This window comes from Manacus vitellinus, unplaced genomic scaffold (assembly GCF_001715985.3).
Source record: "Manacus vitellinus isolate BGI_N305 unplaced genomic scaffold, ASM171598v3 scaffold_9_pilon, whole genome shotgun sequence".
In the NCBI taxonomy this organism is placed as follows: domain Eukaryota; kingdom Metazoa; phylum Chordata; class Aves; order Passeriformes; family Pipridae; genus Manacus; species Manacus vitellinus.
This window is the reverse complement of record NW_021940917.1, coordinates 11,344,702-11,358,885: the sequence shown is the minus strand read 5'-3', so window position 1 is coordinate 11,358,885 and position 14,184 is coordinate 11,344,702. Positions and strand designations below refer to the sequence as shown.

Sequence of the window (14,184 nt, the reverse complement as noted above, 5' to 3'; positions counted from 1 at the left end):
GGTGCCGCGGCTGGAGAGGCGGTGGGGAGAGCGAGCCTCCGGTCGGCCCCTCACTGCGGGGAGGCACGAGAGGCTGGCGCCCTGTCTTCCCTGAAAACCCTGAAATCGCGGTGTCAGATGGCCAAGTCAGTGGGCCTCGACTTCCCCGGGCGGGGCATTGGCGGCTCCTGAGGAGGAGCGGGAGAGAAAGGGGCTTTACGCCCCTGCTGTGAGGAAATACACCTGGATGATCCTATGTGGGGCACTCACAAGGAAAAAGAAGCTCAGATAGAGGTCTGCTGAGTTAGAGCTGCTGTAGTAAGGTGGGTGTTCCCTCTCCTGTCCTGTGCAGTGCTGCAGACAGACGGGAAAGGAAAGCTGAGTTCTGGTCATGGGAGGTTTCCTCGAGATGATGGGGTTTAGCTGTTACAGCTTTCCGTCCTGGGTTGCGTTTGTTTGCAAAACTTATTTTTAATGTCTTCCTGTGGCTGTAGCATAACTTTTAGGGGAGATGGAACTTCCTGTTGTCTTCTGCAGGGGACACTGCTAGGGGAAATGTTTAAGGACTGTTTCTGCATAAGATAAAGAATTATGCATCAGTACATTCTATAAAGTGCTGAGCATTTGCCTTGTATCACAACACGCTGCACATCACTGTGATGTAAAGGATGTATTTATCGTGTGAGTCTCCTTACAGAAGTTGTGTGTTGTGCAGGCTCCTCATACTTCTGTAGTGAGTAAAGGCTATTTGGCGTCTGATTAACGTTTGTAAAGCATACCTCTTCATTATGTGGAACGTATACATATATATATATATATACGCTTCCTGAATTAATAAAGTCTACAGTTGTGCTGGTTTAAAAGTTAACCAGCAGGGGGAATGAACTCAACTCAAAGGAGAGATTATAAGTCAGAATAACAATTTATTAAAATAATACAGTAAGTACAATAATACAAACAAACAATTGGTCTCAACCCACAAAAACCCAAATGTATAACCCAGTACCCTGGGGCCTGAACAAAGTGGTGTTCCTTGGGCCCTGTTTGAGTCCAAAGTAAAGGGAGAGGGGAAGAACCTGCTGGTGGGAGAGCTGCTGCAGTCTGGCCAAAGTGGTGATCACAGTCCAGTGATGGTCTAAGTCTGGTTGAGAGCGATGAGATGCAGCCGTCCTCTGGATCCCACGAGTGGGTTGAAAAATGTTCCAAAACTCCAAGATTATATATCCTCCAGTTCAGGCAGGAATGCTTGGTACTCCCCTCAGGGCGGGGAGTTTCACAAAGGGTGTGAGGACAGAAACATCCTCCTATCTCACAGGCCTCTTAACACCTAGTTTATAGCCTGAGGAGTCAGGCTCTATGGGCAGAGGGTGCGAATAGTCTATTGACAACAATAGTCTAGTTTCTGGGAAATGACATGGAAGGCTATAGAATACAGTTTTGGGTTACACCCACCATGATGAACTGATCTCAGCTGTCCTAACTAGGACAACAGTGAAATCTCAGGTGTAAAAGTCAGGTTGAGAGTCTTATTTGGAAACAAAAGAATTGTAGAACGGCTTAGGTTGGAAGGGACCTTAAAGATCAGTTAGTTCCAACCCACTCTGCCCTGGGCAGGGATGCCACCCACCAGATCAGGTTGCTCAGGGCCCCATTCAGCCTGACCTTGACCACTTTCAGGGACTGAGCATCCACTTCTCTGGGCAACTTCTTCCAGTGCTTCACCACCCTCATAGAATTTTCTTCCTATCATCTAATTTAAATATCTCCTCTCTTGGTTTAAAACATCTCCCCCTTGTCCTATCAATATCTGGTCATGTAAAAATAAGATGAGATGATAATGAGGTCTGCTCTAATTTATTGTTTTTTCCTGCAAAAACTTTTTTTTTTTTAGGTGATGTAAGCATTTCAGTTACACACGAGAGAGGAAACAGGCATGTCAGCTCTTTGTCCACCACCGTCTCCTGCAGTTGCTAAAACAGAGATCTCTTTGAACGGCGAGTCACCTTTATTAGCTGCCACTTTTGCTTATTGGGACAATATTCTTGGCCCCCGAGTGCGGCATATCTGGGCTCCAAAGACAGAACAGGTACTTCTCAGTGATGGTGAAATAACTTTTCTTGCTAACCACACTCTGAATGGAGAAATACTCCGGAATGCAGAAAGTGGTGCAATAGATGTGAAGTTCTTTGTTTTGGCAGAAAAAAGGGTAATCATTGTGTCATTAATCTTTGATGGAAACTGGAATGGAGACAGAAGCACATATGGACTGTCAATTATACTTCCACAAAGTGAACTTGGCTTCTACCTGCCGCTTCACAGAGTGTGCGTGGATAGATTAACACATATCATAAGGAAAGGAAGAATATGGATGCACAAGGTAGGTTAATTGTTCATTACTAAAATCAGTTGCTAGATTGTCATGTGAAAAAGCAAAAACTGAGATTCTGTGACACCTTTAATGTAGCAATTCAAAACTTACAAAAATTCTAAGGAGACTAACCTCTACAAGTACACAGTTTTGAAGGTTAAAAGTTATGAAATTACTATGTCAGCAAATACAAGGTTGAGATTTTTAGCCACATGATTTATCCTTGTAATATTATATAACCTCTACGAGGCTGTCTCAGGTGTCCTGTATAGTTTTTCATCTCTCTGAATTTCATCTAAGTAGTTGCTTTTAATTGTACCAATTTGTGTATTAAGCTAGGTGAAATTGTAAAGTTTTGTGTTTCAAATCATTGTTTTCGCTGCTGAGGTCCAGAAAAAGGAACCAATGCAATTAATGCTGTCATTGCTCTTACAGCTTTATTTTTCAAAAAAAGAGTATTAACAAACAGTTTGGCAGGGGTTAAACTGTGTAGAACTAAAGGGAGAACCACAAAAATACATTTACTTGTGAAACTCAAAAAGGAAACCATGCTAAATTTTTCTGAAGAATTGGAACTCTGACTTTTGGGGACACTATGGATATTTCCTTATTAAGTGAAAATTATTATGTATTTTTCTTTAAAATAAGTAACAGTCTAATAATAAAAATTAAAATGTTTGTCATCTTCGTGGTATCCAGGTTGTCTTAGAACAGTAGATTGCACATCAGCTGTAATGTGTATGCCAATGCTCACTTGTCTGATAAAGTTTTTGTACCTCTTCTGTTCTACCATCTGCAGACAACATACTGTACACTTCCTTTTTGAGTGCTTTTATCTGAACTAATTAAGATTACAGAAATAACAAGCTGATGTTAATTTTTGTGGTGATGTTTCCTTTTTGCTGTATGACCTGATGATGGCTGGGAGTGCTTTCCATCACATTGGCTTTTCATACTTCTGGGGCTTACTTTTTAGTGGAGGGATAATGTATAAAGTTCGTTTTCAATACAGTAGAAACACAAATATTTCATTCCTAATACAATCTTCTAAAAGCCTGCTGGATGTTAGTGCTTTTGACGTAAGTGAATGCTGTCTCATGTTCCTGATTACATTGCTTCTGTCATTTAGTGCCCTCTGTACTGACTTCTAACATGGGTGGTCAAATAAGGATTATCCATCATTCTCAGTTTTTGGACATTGATCCATATCGGTATGTTTTCACAGTGGAAAAACATGTGGCATTGAAAATGACAAAAGAATGTTTTCTGCTAGTTTCCTCAGAAATTAGTCATTAAGTTCTTTGTTCTTTTTCAGATGTTCTTGAAGCAGATAGGTCAGCTGGGTTAGCTGAGAGAGTGATGCATTCTGAAATAGATATTTAGTGTATTTTTTTTTTTTTTTGAAGGACAATCAAAGATCCCTGGATATATCTGCAGTTCTTCATTTTTAACTATAGAAGAGAAAACTGCTTTGAAAATGTAGATAAAAATCTAGACATGAGTTGTAGAATAATAATGAATTAAAATGTTCATTCTGTAGTTTGTGCTTTGAGGCAGTTCAACAACTGTGGTTATATAAAATAGAACAAAAAATGTTGAAAGGAGCTATCTACCTGTTCTGGAAGTTCTAATAGTTGTAATTATCAGCTCTCACTGGTTCTGTGTAGAGGCAGACAGCAGTTCCAGGTAGACTTGAGATGAGAAGAAGCCTTCTGAACTTGAGGATTAGTAGAAACATGGAGCAGTGTTCAGAGTGTCACAGAAGGACAAGCAACTCTAAAGCAAGTCGTCAATATGGGATTAGAAACCCTTTTCATCTACTTCAATTTATATTCTAGATGTTTGTCTAATAATTTTGAGGAGTTATGTTTCCAAAAAGATGGGGCTTACACCATTTGTTCAGCCTTATCTTCATGAAGACTGACTTCTTTTAAAATCATTGTCAAGGATCTTACTTCTCTGACACTGAACTGAAGGGCAGAGGTGATGTGAAGGAATCTTGTTTCAGTATTGTTATCCAAAGATGTGTCTTCTGGGTGGTTAGGGCAAGTTTTAGGACAAGTTACTCTAGCTTATTCCCTATTCATCTACTCAAAAAAACCCTTGAAAACTCTTTTCCCACTTGAAGTTTGAGTAGATTGGTCACAGAAAACTTATGAGTAACCAATAACAATGCAATAACCTGTGAACTTCTAGCAAAACATATTATTAGTTCATTCAGCATCTGCTATTTTCTGTGTTTTGATTGCTCCAGTGATTAATGCTGAATTTTCTTTGTGAATAGTAACTTGATTCCATTCTAAGTTCATTTTTAATGTAGTTTGCTACTCAGCTGCTGATGAGTCTGTTTTCAGAGTTTTGTTCAGTCTCTTGTACATTGTGTTTTGTGTATTTTGAGTTTCATGTCTCCTATACTTGGTTAATAAGACAATGTTTTGAAAACTTGTCAGTGTCTCAAGAGGTGGGGGAAAAAAGTCCTTTTTTCCTACCCTCCCCGGTCAAATAACTTTTCTCATTCTGGAGATCTTATTTTTCTCTTGCTGCATCAGGAACTCTCATACATAAAATGGAATTCCTCACCATAATCCAATCATTTGGCATTTTCTTGATCTGTAATGAAGAAACTTCATGTTTTGTCATTGTCATCACACGCTCTCTATCCTGCTACTCCTGCCCAAGCGTGGGAGAGGTTTGATGGGGGGCAGAGCAGGGAGTGTTGATCTTTGTTGCATGACATCACTTGTTGCTAAAGTCAACTCTGTAAAAGAAAAGAGACTTGAACCTCAAAATTTGAATCCAAGAAGCATGACTCCACGGGGAAGAAACTGTACCCTTTGACTGTTGTGTGCATACATACATAAACAAATAACAGAGCATTTGTATCTAACTGCTTCTCTTGCTCAGGAGAGGCAAGAACACTTCCAGAAGATTGTCTTGGAAGGCACAGAAAGAATGGAGGATCAGGTAAGGGCCACCTGGTTCATGGATATGGCACACCATCACAAAACTGTTTGGCTGCATCTGATGACTATAGAACTGCTGCTTATTTTTGGGATCAAGGAAGATACTGTGGACTAGCTGATGATGTGCCATGCACAGGATTCAAAGTTTTTGAAGATAGGATGATGGGAGCTGTGATCAAGTAGAAGGAAACTATATTTCATCACTTTAGGGAAATCTGTGAAGAATATTACCTTTCAGAAGAGGAAAGTCATGTACTTGAACGTGAAGCTCTATAAAGGCAGGAGCTTTCATAGAGTCATGCCGGCTTCCCATCAAGTTTGGTTTTTCACTAGGTTAGGTCATCTTTTTGAGTTACAGAGATGTACAGAGTGTCATGTTGGAATGTGGTTGGAGACCTAATGGATAAGACTGTGAAAAGAATTTGATTTCTGAAACTCTAAATGTGAAATTGTGGCTTCAGTTTCTTGTGATAGGTAAATCAGAGAAGTATTCTTGTATGTTAATAACTAATGTGCCTGGTTTTGGTTTCCTGTTACTGTTAAAACATCAGACTTAGATGTAAAATGCTTAACAGTGGTTGCATGTAATATAGGATGATGAGATCAGCTCACTCCAAATACTTCTTGTCTAGGCCCATCAAAAGTGATTGTGAAAATTAGCATAAGACCCCAGAAATACATTTAAGACATGGTGTTGGGAAGCCAAATATGTGTTTCCAGTTCATGTCTATTGATGAGTAAAGCCCAAGAAATCTATGCATCAATTTCTGCTCATACCACCGTTCCAAATAATAGGAAGTTAGCGATGTTTTGCATGTAATATAGCAAGTTCATATTAGTAACTTTGAACACTACCCAATGTGCTTTTCCTTCAAGCATTTTATTTATTGTGCAGGGTCAGAGCATCATTCCAATGCTGACAGGAGAAGTCATTCCTGTAATGGAACTCCTTTCATCTATGAAATCACACAGTGTTCCAGAAGAAATAGATGTAAGTCCTTGTTTTATTTATATTCTGAATAAAAAAAGTGTCTTTAGCCCTCTGGATAAAAAAAGTAAATTTGACCCTCTGCTTTGATACTCACTTTGGCAGAGAAAAGGCCACTGTTTTCCTAAATTCTTGTAACTTTGTCTCACTTCAAGTTCTTCTAAGTGGTGTAGGGAATGGCAGTGTTTTTTATGGTCAGCACTTAGCAAAATTAACTGCTTAGGATGATACCATTTTAAGAGTGCAAAGACTATTTGATGCAACCCAAAATGAATGGACAGATAAATGGATTTGATTTTGATACCTTTTTCAGCGCATTATAGTGTTCTCACTATATGGAAGAAGTAGAAGTGATCTGACATTCACTAATTTAAAGTGTTCTGGACAAGGTCATAGAAATAAAAAAACACTAGGAGGAACCTGACTTGTGACTGGTGAAAGACATGTAATAACCAAGTGACTTTCTCATTTTTAAAATTCTTTGTCTGAAGTCAGAAGGTCTTTTTAAGATTGTGGTCTTGCAACTCAAATAGTTCCCCAAAAGTTCCCAACTATCAGTAAAAGTGAAAATCAATTAATTGGAAGATGTTTCAGATCCTTGTCTAACTTTTTTATATATTTACTTGTATTTCAGATAAGTGACACAGTGCTAAATGATGATGACATTGGGGATAGTTGCCATGAAGGCTTTCTTCTCAAGTATGAAATTTAGTTTTGATTTATGCTGTAGTAAAATGGTTTAAACTTGTGTGTGCATCTAAATGTATCTATCTGTATGTGCATGTGAACTTGTATTGGAATAGTTTAGGAGGGGGGACAGTGACACATATTTGGCTTTTTGAGATTTTTGTCTATAAAATGCTATAAAGGCTTTTGTGTTTTTAGAATAATGACTCTGGGCTAATAGCTGCATCTCTGTAGATGGTTGTCAAAGATACAAATATAATTTTTCTTTGATACTTATATTTGATTTTTTGAGACTGTAAGTCAAAGCCTTACATTTTTATGAAATAGCAAAAAACCTGGGTTGTGTATAAATATTGTTATGTGTATAGAGTGCTTATTGAATTGTGTATTTCTCTTTTCCCCCCGTTTTTAATGTTTAAGTGGAACTAGTTGAACTTGAGGGCAACTTGGTCTCTTCCTGCAGGAAAGCGTATTTCATAGGTTTTAATTGATGTTCTTTTACTTTTCATAACATCTCCTGTGTAACTGCATTGATTTATGTAGTGGTTAGTGCCCTCTATTTATACAGCATCACATATGCTTTCAATACTGCAGAAACTGTTGAACTTTTGCATTTTAGCAGTTACCTTACACAGGTAAGGTAACCATAGGCCTATGGTTATGGACCTATAGGCTATAGGAGAACTTTTTTCTTCTTGTCAAGATGATAATTGTTTCATTTGAAAAGTTTGATTAAATGTATTAACCTATGTTTGTTTTTACTTGCAGTGCAATTAGTTCACACCTGCAGACCTGTGGTTGTTCAGTAGTTGTAGGAAGCAGTGCAGAAAAAGTAAATAAGGTAACATACTTTCCAAAAACTGAACTTAAATGCTAACTGTCAGGAGTGTTAGTGTGTTACTTGGAACAAAGTTTATTTATACACATACTTGAGGTTGAAGAAGGAAGGAATACTGTTATCTGGTTATCTTTAGCTGACTGGTCTTGCAGATGATAATTCTGCCTGAAAATTGCCTTATCAGCTGCATTCTGACAACTATAAGAAAACCAATGTATTTAATTGATACAGTATATGAGTAGTAAATGAGTCTGAGCTTTTAAAATTGGGTTCTTTAGCTAAAATATACAAATTGAAGAGACGTGACTGGCTTATCCATTTCAGCTATGTCATATAATCATCGGGGGGGGAGGAAACCTTTAAGATGGTCAAGTCCAACTGTCCACCCAGCACTGCCTCTGTAACCCCTAAGCCATGTCACTCAGCATTAGATCCAGGCACCTCATGAACACCTCCAAGAATGGTGACTCCACCACCTCCCCAGGAAACCTATTCCAACGCCTGACCACCCTAACAGGGAAAATTTTTTTCTAATATTAAGCTTGAATTTCCCCTGCCTCAACCTAAGGCCATTTCCTCTTGTCCTCTCACTACAGGCACGGCAGAAGAGGCTGGCTCCCACCTGGCTATAACCTCCTTTCAGGGGGTTGTAGAGAATGATGAGGTGTTTCCTGAGCCATTCCTCATAAGCCATTCCTCATATTTTCTAGGCCCTTCACAAGCCTTGTTGCCCTTTGTGGGACATGCTGCAGCACCTCAGTGTCATTTTTAAAGTTGGGGGCCAAGAACTGGACACAGTACCCAAGGTGTGGCTTCAGCAGTGCCGGGTACAGGGGGATGATCACTTCCCTAGTCCTGCTGGCCACGCTGTCCTTGATGCAGGCCAAGATGCCATTGGCCTTCTTGGCCATGTGGGCACACTGTTGGCTTATATTGGGCTGGCTGTTGATCAGCACCCCCAGGTCTCTTTGTGCTGAACAGCTCTCCAGCCGATCCTGTTCCTCCCCCAGCCTGTAGCACTGCAGGGGGTTGTTGTAACCCGAGTACAAGATGTGGCACTTCACCTCATTAACCTCATGCAGTTATCCTTTGTCCACTGATTTGAGTCTGTCCAGGTCCCTCTGCAGAGCCTTCCTACACTCAAGCCACTCAAGCAGATCAACACTCTCACCCAGCAAATTTACTGAGGGTGCACTCACTCCCCATGTCCAGATCATCATTAAGCAGGACTGGCCCCAAAACTGAGTCCTGGGGAACACTGCTAACAGTGAGTGTACAGACAATAACCACATCAATTGGTATTGTCTGTATACTCTTAAGCAATTAGTATCTGCATAATTCATCTTAGCAGTGGGCAATAAACATACTTCTGCATCATGGGCTGCTTGTGTTTCGTGGACCCTACATATATTTCTTCAGTGTGAAATAAAAATTGCAAACAGTGGGCCTGCTGAATATTTTATACATTACATGTAAACTATATATATTATATATTATATGTTTCATAGTATGTAGGTCTCCTTTCCACAAAGAAATATAACAGTTTTTTTTTTAAAAATTCAAAGCATCTTTAGTAAACCTATGTTTTGAAAGAAACAGTTCATGGTCCTTTATAAAAATTGGGGCAGAGGGGATGCATTGTTTTATATGTATTAGCAATGGTGTTAAAGCACCTCTGGTCAAATCAGCAATAACCGCTGAAACTCAGAGGGAAACCAGAGAGAAGAAAATTCTCAGATCTTAGCTGAAATCAGCTAACCATAGTTAATATGTAGGTCTTCAGACATGTAAGATTTATTAGGTTATTGGAAATGTTATGTTATATACATACACACACACACACATACTATATATAATATAAAGAAATGTTAAGGGCGTAGGTAGTTATAAAAAGCTTACAGGTCATGAAATAGTTAATGAAAAGGATTTAAGGTCTAAATGGTTATGAATATGTAGAATTATGTATCAATAAGCTAAACACTATAGAAAAAAAACAGTGTAAAAGAGTGTGAGACTCAAGATACATCCAGGGTAAATTTGATACATTAATTCTACGCGTGTTCTTATCAGCAGCATGCTCCTTGTGTCACGGTACAACTGTTCTGAAGTAATTGCTTCCTTAATGGCATACTTTAGCGTACCTTGAAGTAAAAAACACCTGTGGCATCTTGTGGCGAAAAGCATCAGTCAAAAACTCTGTTGTCATTGTTTTAGATACTGCAGAAAGACATTGTGCTTGATAGAGCCTTTTCAAACACCTCAGACACAGATAGGACACTGCGGGTTAAGAATGGAATGGAATAAATTTTGTATTTGGAGTGATTACTGGTGGCTGTTTCAGGAGTTTGAAAATGGATAATGAAGTACCTGTATTCATTTTAATTGAGAGTTTAAGGAAATTACTGAGGAAATAAGCATGGGTACTTATTTAGGAAATTGACTTGCCTGATTTGAGACAATAACTGCTATTTCAGTATGGAATGAATAAAATAAGAGACTTAAAAGGCTAGGAAAATAATCACAGTGGCTCATGTTTATGTAGTAGAGGTAGAAGAATGCAAAAGTGATTTGTTCTACATAATTGGATGAAAAGCACACTTTGCAAAAGAGTGTTGGATTTTTTCATCATTTGACAAGAAGTTGGAATAGCATGGCGTACAGCTTAATAACGTAAGCATGTCACTGTTCTGTGGCCTTGGTAAAGTTTTGGCTTTTCTAATAAGTGTTGTCAACTTTTGTTCATCATTTGAAGTGCCTAATACAGTCTAGTCAGACTCACTTCCTTACATTTTAATGTTTTTCAAAACTGTTCTTTTTAATGCAGATTGTGAGAACATTGTGTCTGTTTCTTACACCATCTGAACGAAAGTGTTCCAGGCTCTGTAGAAGTGAGTCATCTTTCAAATACGAGTCAGGACTTTTTGTTCAAGGCTTACTTAAAGTAAGTATACGTAGGAAAGTTTTGTTCTTCTGTAGTTCAAGAACATCCTCCAGTGTGTTTGTGCATACGATGTGCATACGCATGCACACATTCACGTTCGAAGAAATATGTCATCTTCCCTTGGTTCTTTTCTGGTCCTGTGGCTTTCCGTGTAACTATTTGCATGTTAAAATTCCCAGCCAGTCTTTTCCATGATACATCTGTTTTTTGAGGATTGTTCAGAATTGTTCCTGTACTTTGAGGTACAATAATTATACTCTTTTGTCCTCTTGGAGCTGGAATCCCAAAAAGCATTATATTTTTGTGTTGTACCAAAACCGAAGAAGGAACAGTTGCATCAGTCCTGCAGTTTCCAAGTATTTTAAATAGGCTACAACAATGTGTGAAGATGAATAGAAAAACAATGCTTCTTGCTCTGGTGAGCAGTCAGAACTTACCAGATAAATATAGTACTGTAATGCTAATGGGCTTATGAGCCAGGTGATGATATACTGTAATACACAGGTCACTGTTTTCACTGTTATGTTAAGGGAATCATCCGGTGTTAAGGACTTATTACTAGGATACAACCATTAATAAAATATGTTTAAACAAATGGGGTATAGAATTTAGGCATGATGCTTTAATATTGTTTAGTTCCAGTACAGCTTCGCACTTTTAACTGGAATAATATTTTTTTTTCACTAAACCAGGACGCAACAGGAAGCTTCGTGTTGCCCTTCCGCCAAGTAATGTACGCCCCATACCCTACCACACATATAGATGTGGATGTCAATACAGTGAAGCAGATGCCCCCTTGTCACGAGCACATCTATAACCAACGACGATACATGAGGTCGGAGCTGACAGCATTTTGGAGAGCTAATTCAGATGAAGAAATGTCTCAAGATCATATTATCCACACTGATGAGAGTTTTACACCCGATTTGTACGTACTCCTCTCACATCTCACAGAGTGACTTGATTTGGGACAGGAGAGTGAATGGGTAGAAAGCCCATTTGCTAATAAAGTACATGAAATTTTTTTGCTTTTGAGAAGCTCTTTCAGTGCTGGTAGTTACATTTGATTTGGAGGAATTTACCAAGTCCTCCAGTAGTTTTGTTGCATTAAATATTATTGAAATTCATTTTCAGTGCTAATTCTGACCATGTTATGTTAATTTTATTGCCTGTTTAATTAGGGTTATAACAGGGCTAAGTGCACGGCCCAGTGACTTTCCTGGGTTTATTTAATTTCATCTGAAAGTTTTGCTTTAAAATTCTGCATTAGCTTTAAAAATGTCAGAAACCATTAAAATTTTAAATTATCTTCTAATTTCAACCAGATTGTAAACAGTAATGCTGTTGCTTTGCTCAGATGCTGGAAGGTTAGAGTCCCTTAATGGTGTTACCTTACTGTTTGTTTCCTTTCTTTTCTACAGAAATGTCTTTCAAGATATCCTGCATCGAGATACTTTAGTAAAAGCTTTTCTGGATCAGGTAATTGTTGCTTTTTCAGAAAGAACAAGAGCTAACGTTGGCTACTTTGAGATCTAGTAACAGATAATGTAACGTGAATAGGTCATTTGTTGGTTTGGTAGCTCTTCATCATACTCCTGCTGTGATTTGTCTCTACACAAGTAGGAAAAAAAATATTAGTATAATACTGAAACTCCTGCTTAGGTATGAAAAACAATGCACATTTGCTATTGTTGTGCAACACTGTCAACAATTACAGTACTGAGAAAGCTACCTGACTGAGAATAATTTTAGATAATTTTAACTTAAAAGAAAAATAATATTGTATCCAAACAGAATTGTAAAACAGCTTAATGTATTGCATCTGAGCAGATAGAAAACTAAGCAAGCAGGTTGACTGTATGCAAAAATCTGCTGTTGTTTGCCTGCTTTGCTATAATTAAGGATATGTTACATGTGCTTGCAATGTTTCTTTATTTTCCACATTCTTAAAATGGTTCTCGAATTTCCATGTCTACCTAATATTCTGATATAATTTTCAACAGATCTTTCACCTGAAGCCTGGCTTGTCTCTAAGGAGTACTTTCCTTGCACAATTTCTGCTGGTCTTGCACAGAAAAGCCTTAACTTTAATAAAATACATAGAGGATGACACGTAAGTGAACAGATAATAGAAATCAGGTTCTGAGAAACTTCTTATGCTTTTTTTTACAGCACACGTTTTTATTTTCTTGCAGGCAAAAAGGAAAAAAACCTTTTAAGTCTCTTCGTAGCTTGAAGGTAGATCTTGACTTAACAGCAGAGGGCGATCTTAACATAATAATGGCATTGGCTGAGAAGATTAAACCAGGTCTACATTCCTTCATCTTTGGGAGGCCATTCTATACCAGTGTACAAGAACGTGATATGCTCATGACGTTTTAAAGTTCTCCATGTGTCTGATATTGCACGGAATCTGTCAGTGTGACACCACACTGGTGACAATCATTGACGACTGAGGATGTGGCCTCAGGAGCTCAGTAACACTAAGGTGTGTCCGAAGCAGGAGGGGTCTTGTTGGAGGGTATATCAGCTTAGCTAGACAAGCATGATTATTTTAATGCCTTTGTCTCTTCTATGTGCTTTTTTTAACTGTAAAAGTAAATGTTACCAGAGGATCCTTGGCCATATTGGCTTAGTAGATAAATCTGAACATGTTTTGGTGTACGATAAAGGGAAGCATTTTAATTTTCATTCCCCAGAAACTTCCTTCAAGTGTATGTCAGTTTTTCCCTGTTCTGCTGTGTCAGTAGTTTCAGTTTTTCCACGGAAAACAATACATGTGTCGTCCCCAATCATGGAGGTTTCAGAATAGGCACTTTCCAAGAGTTTCAAAGAGTTTTTAAAAGTGTTTGTTCATATGTATGTGGTACTAATCTGAATATAAAAATTCCCTTATCTCCCTTTTTAACACTGCTGGCTCCTTCTTTTAGAGCATTTAAGCGTTTGGAATTTTTAATATACTACAAGGTACTATTCTTGTGTGCAAGCTGTTGATTATTAGCAACCTAAACAGCAGCGTGCTGCACATGGGAACTAGGTCATTATTCAAGCAGCTTTGTGCATGTAAGTGCCAACCAGGATACTCTGTCATGTGTTGTTGTGCACATCCTGCAGTGAAGTGTGCAGCGATCCAGCATTATGGAGCTCTTCCAAAACACAAAACTGAAAACTTGGTGTCTCCCACTGCACTCTGTGCTGGGTTAGGAATTGGCTGGAGGGCCGGGCTCAGAGGGTGGTGGTGAACAGTGCTGCATCCAGTTGTGGCCAGTCACCAGTGGTAACCCCAGAGATCAGTGTTGGGCCCAGTTCTGTTTAATATCTTTATTGATGATTTAGATGAGGGGATTGAGTCCAGCATCAGCAAATTTGCAGGTGATACCAAGATGGGGGGTAAGTGTCAATCACCTGGAAGGCAGGAGG

At 38.7% G+C, this 14,184-nt stretch overlaps 1 protein-coding gene across 1 annotated transcript; it reads left to right on the top strand.

The window, feature by feature from the left end:
- The first annotated feature begins 32 nt into the window (after positions 1-32).
- C9orf72 (C9orf72-SMCR8 complex subunit) lies at positions 33-13,672 on the top strand. The gene is made up of 11 exons (XM_008923254.3): positions 33-302; positions 1,871-2,356; positions 5,252-5,311; positions 6,206-6,301; positions 6,933-6,997; positions 7,754-7,826; positions 10,648-10,764; positions 11,457-11,692; positions 12,186-12,243; positions 12,768-12,877; positions 12,960-13,672. Exons 2-11 carry the CDS (start codon positions 1,913-1,915, stop codon positions 13,144-13,146), a joined length of 1,446 nt encoding a protein of 481 aa, XP_008921502.1. The 5' UTR covers positions 33-302; positions 1,871-1,912; the 3' UTR covers positions 13,147-13,672.
- The last annotated feature ends 512 nt before the right edge of the window (positions 13,673-14,184 follow it).

Coding starts and splice junctions, on each gene's coding strand:
- C9orf72 (XM_008923254.3), top strand. CDS start 1,913: ATGTCAGCTCTTTGTCCACCACCGTCTCCTGCAGTTGCTAAAACAGAG. Junction 6,302..6,932: donor GTGTTCCAGAAGAAATAGAT/GTAAGTCCTTGT, acceptor CTTGTATTTCAG/ATAAGTGACACAGTGCTAAA. Junction 11,693..12,185: donor GAGAGTTTTACACCCGATTT/GTACGTACTCCT, acceptor TCTTTTCTACAG/AAATGTCTTTCAAGATATCC.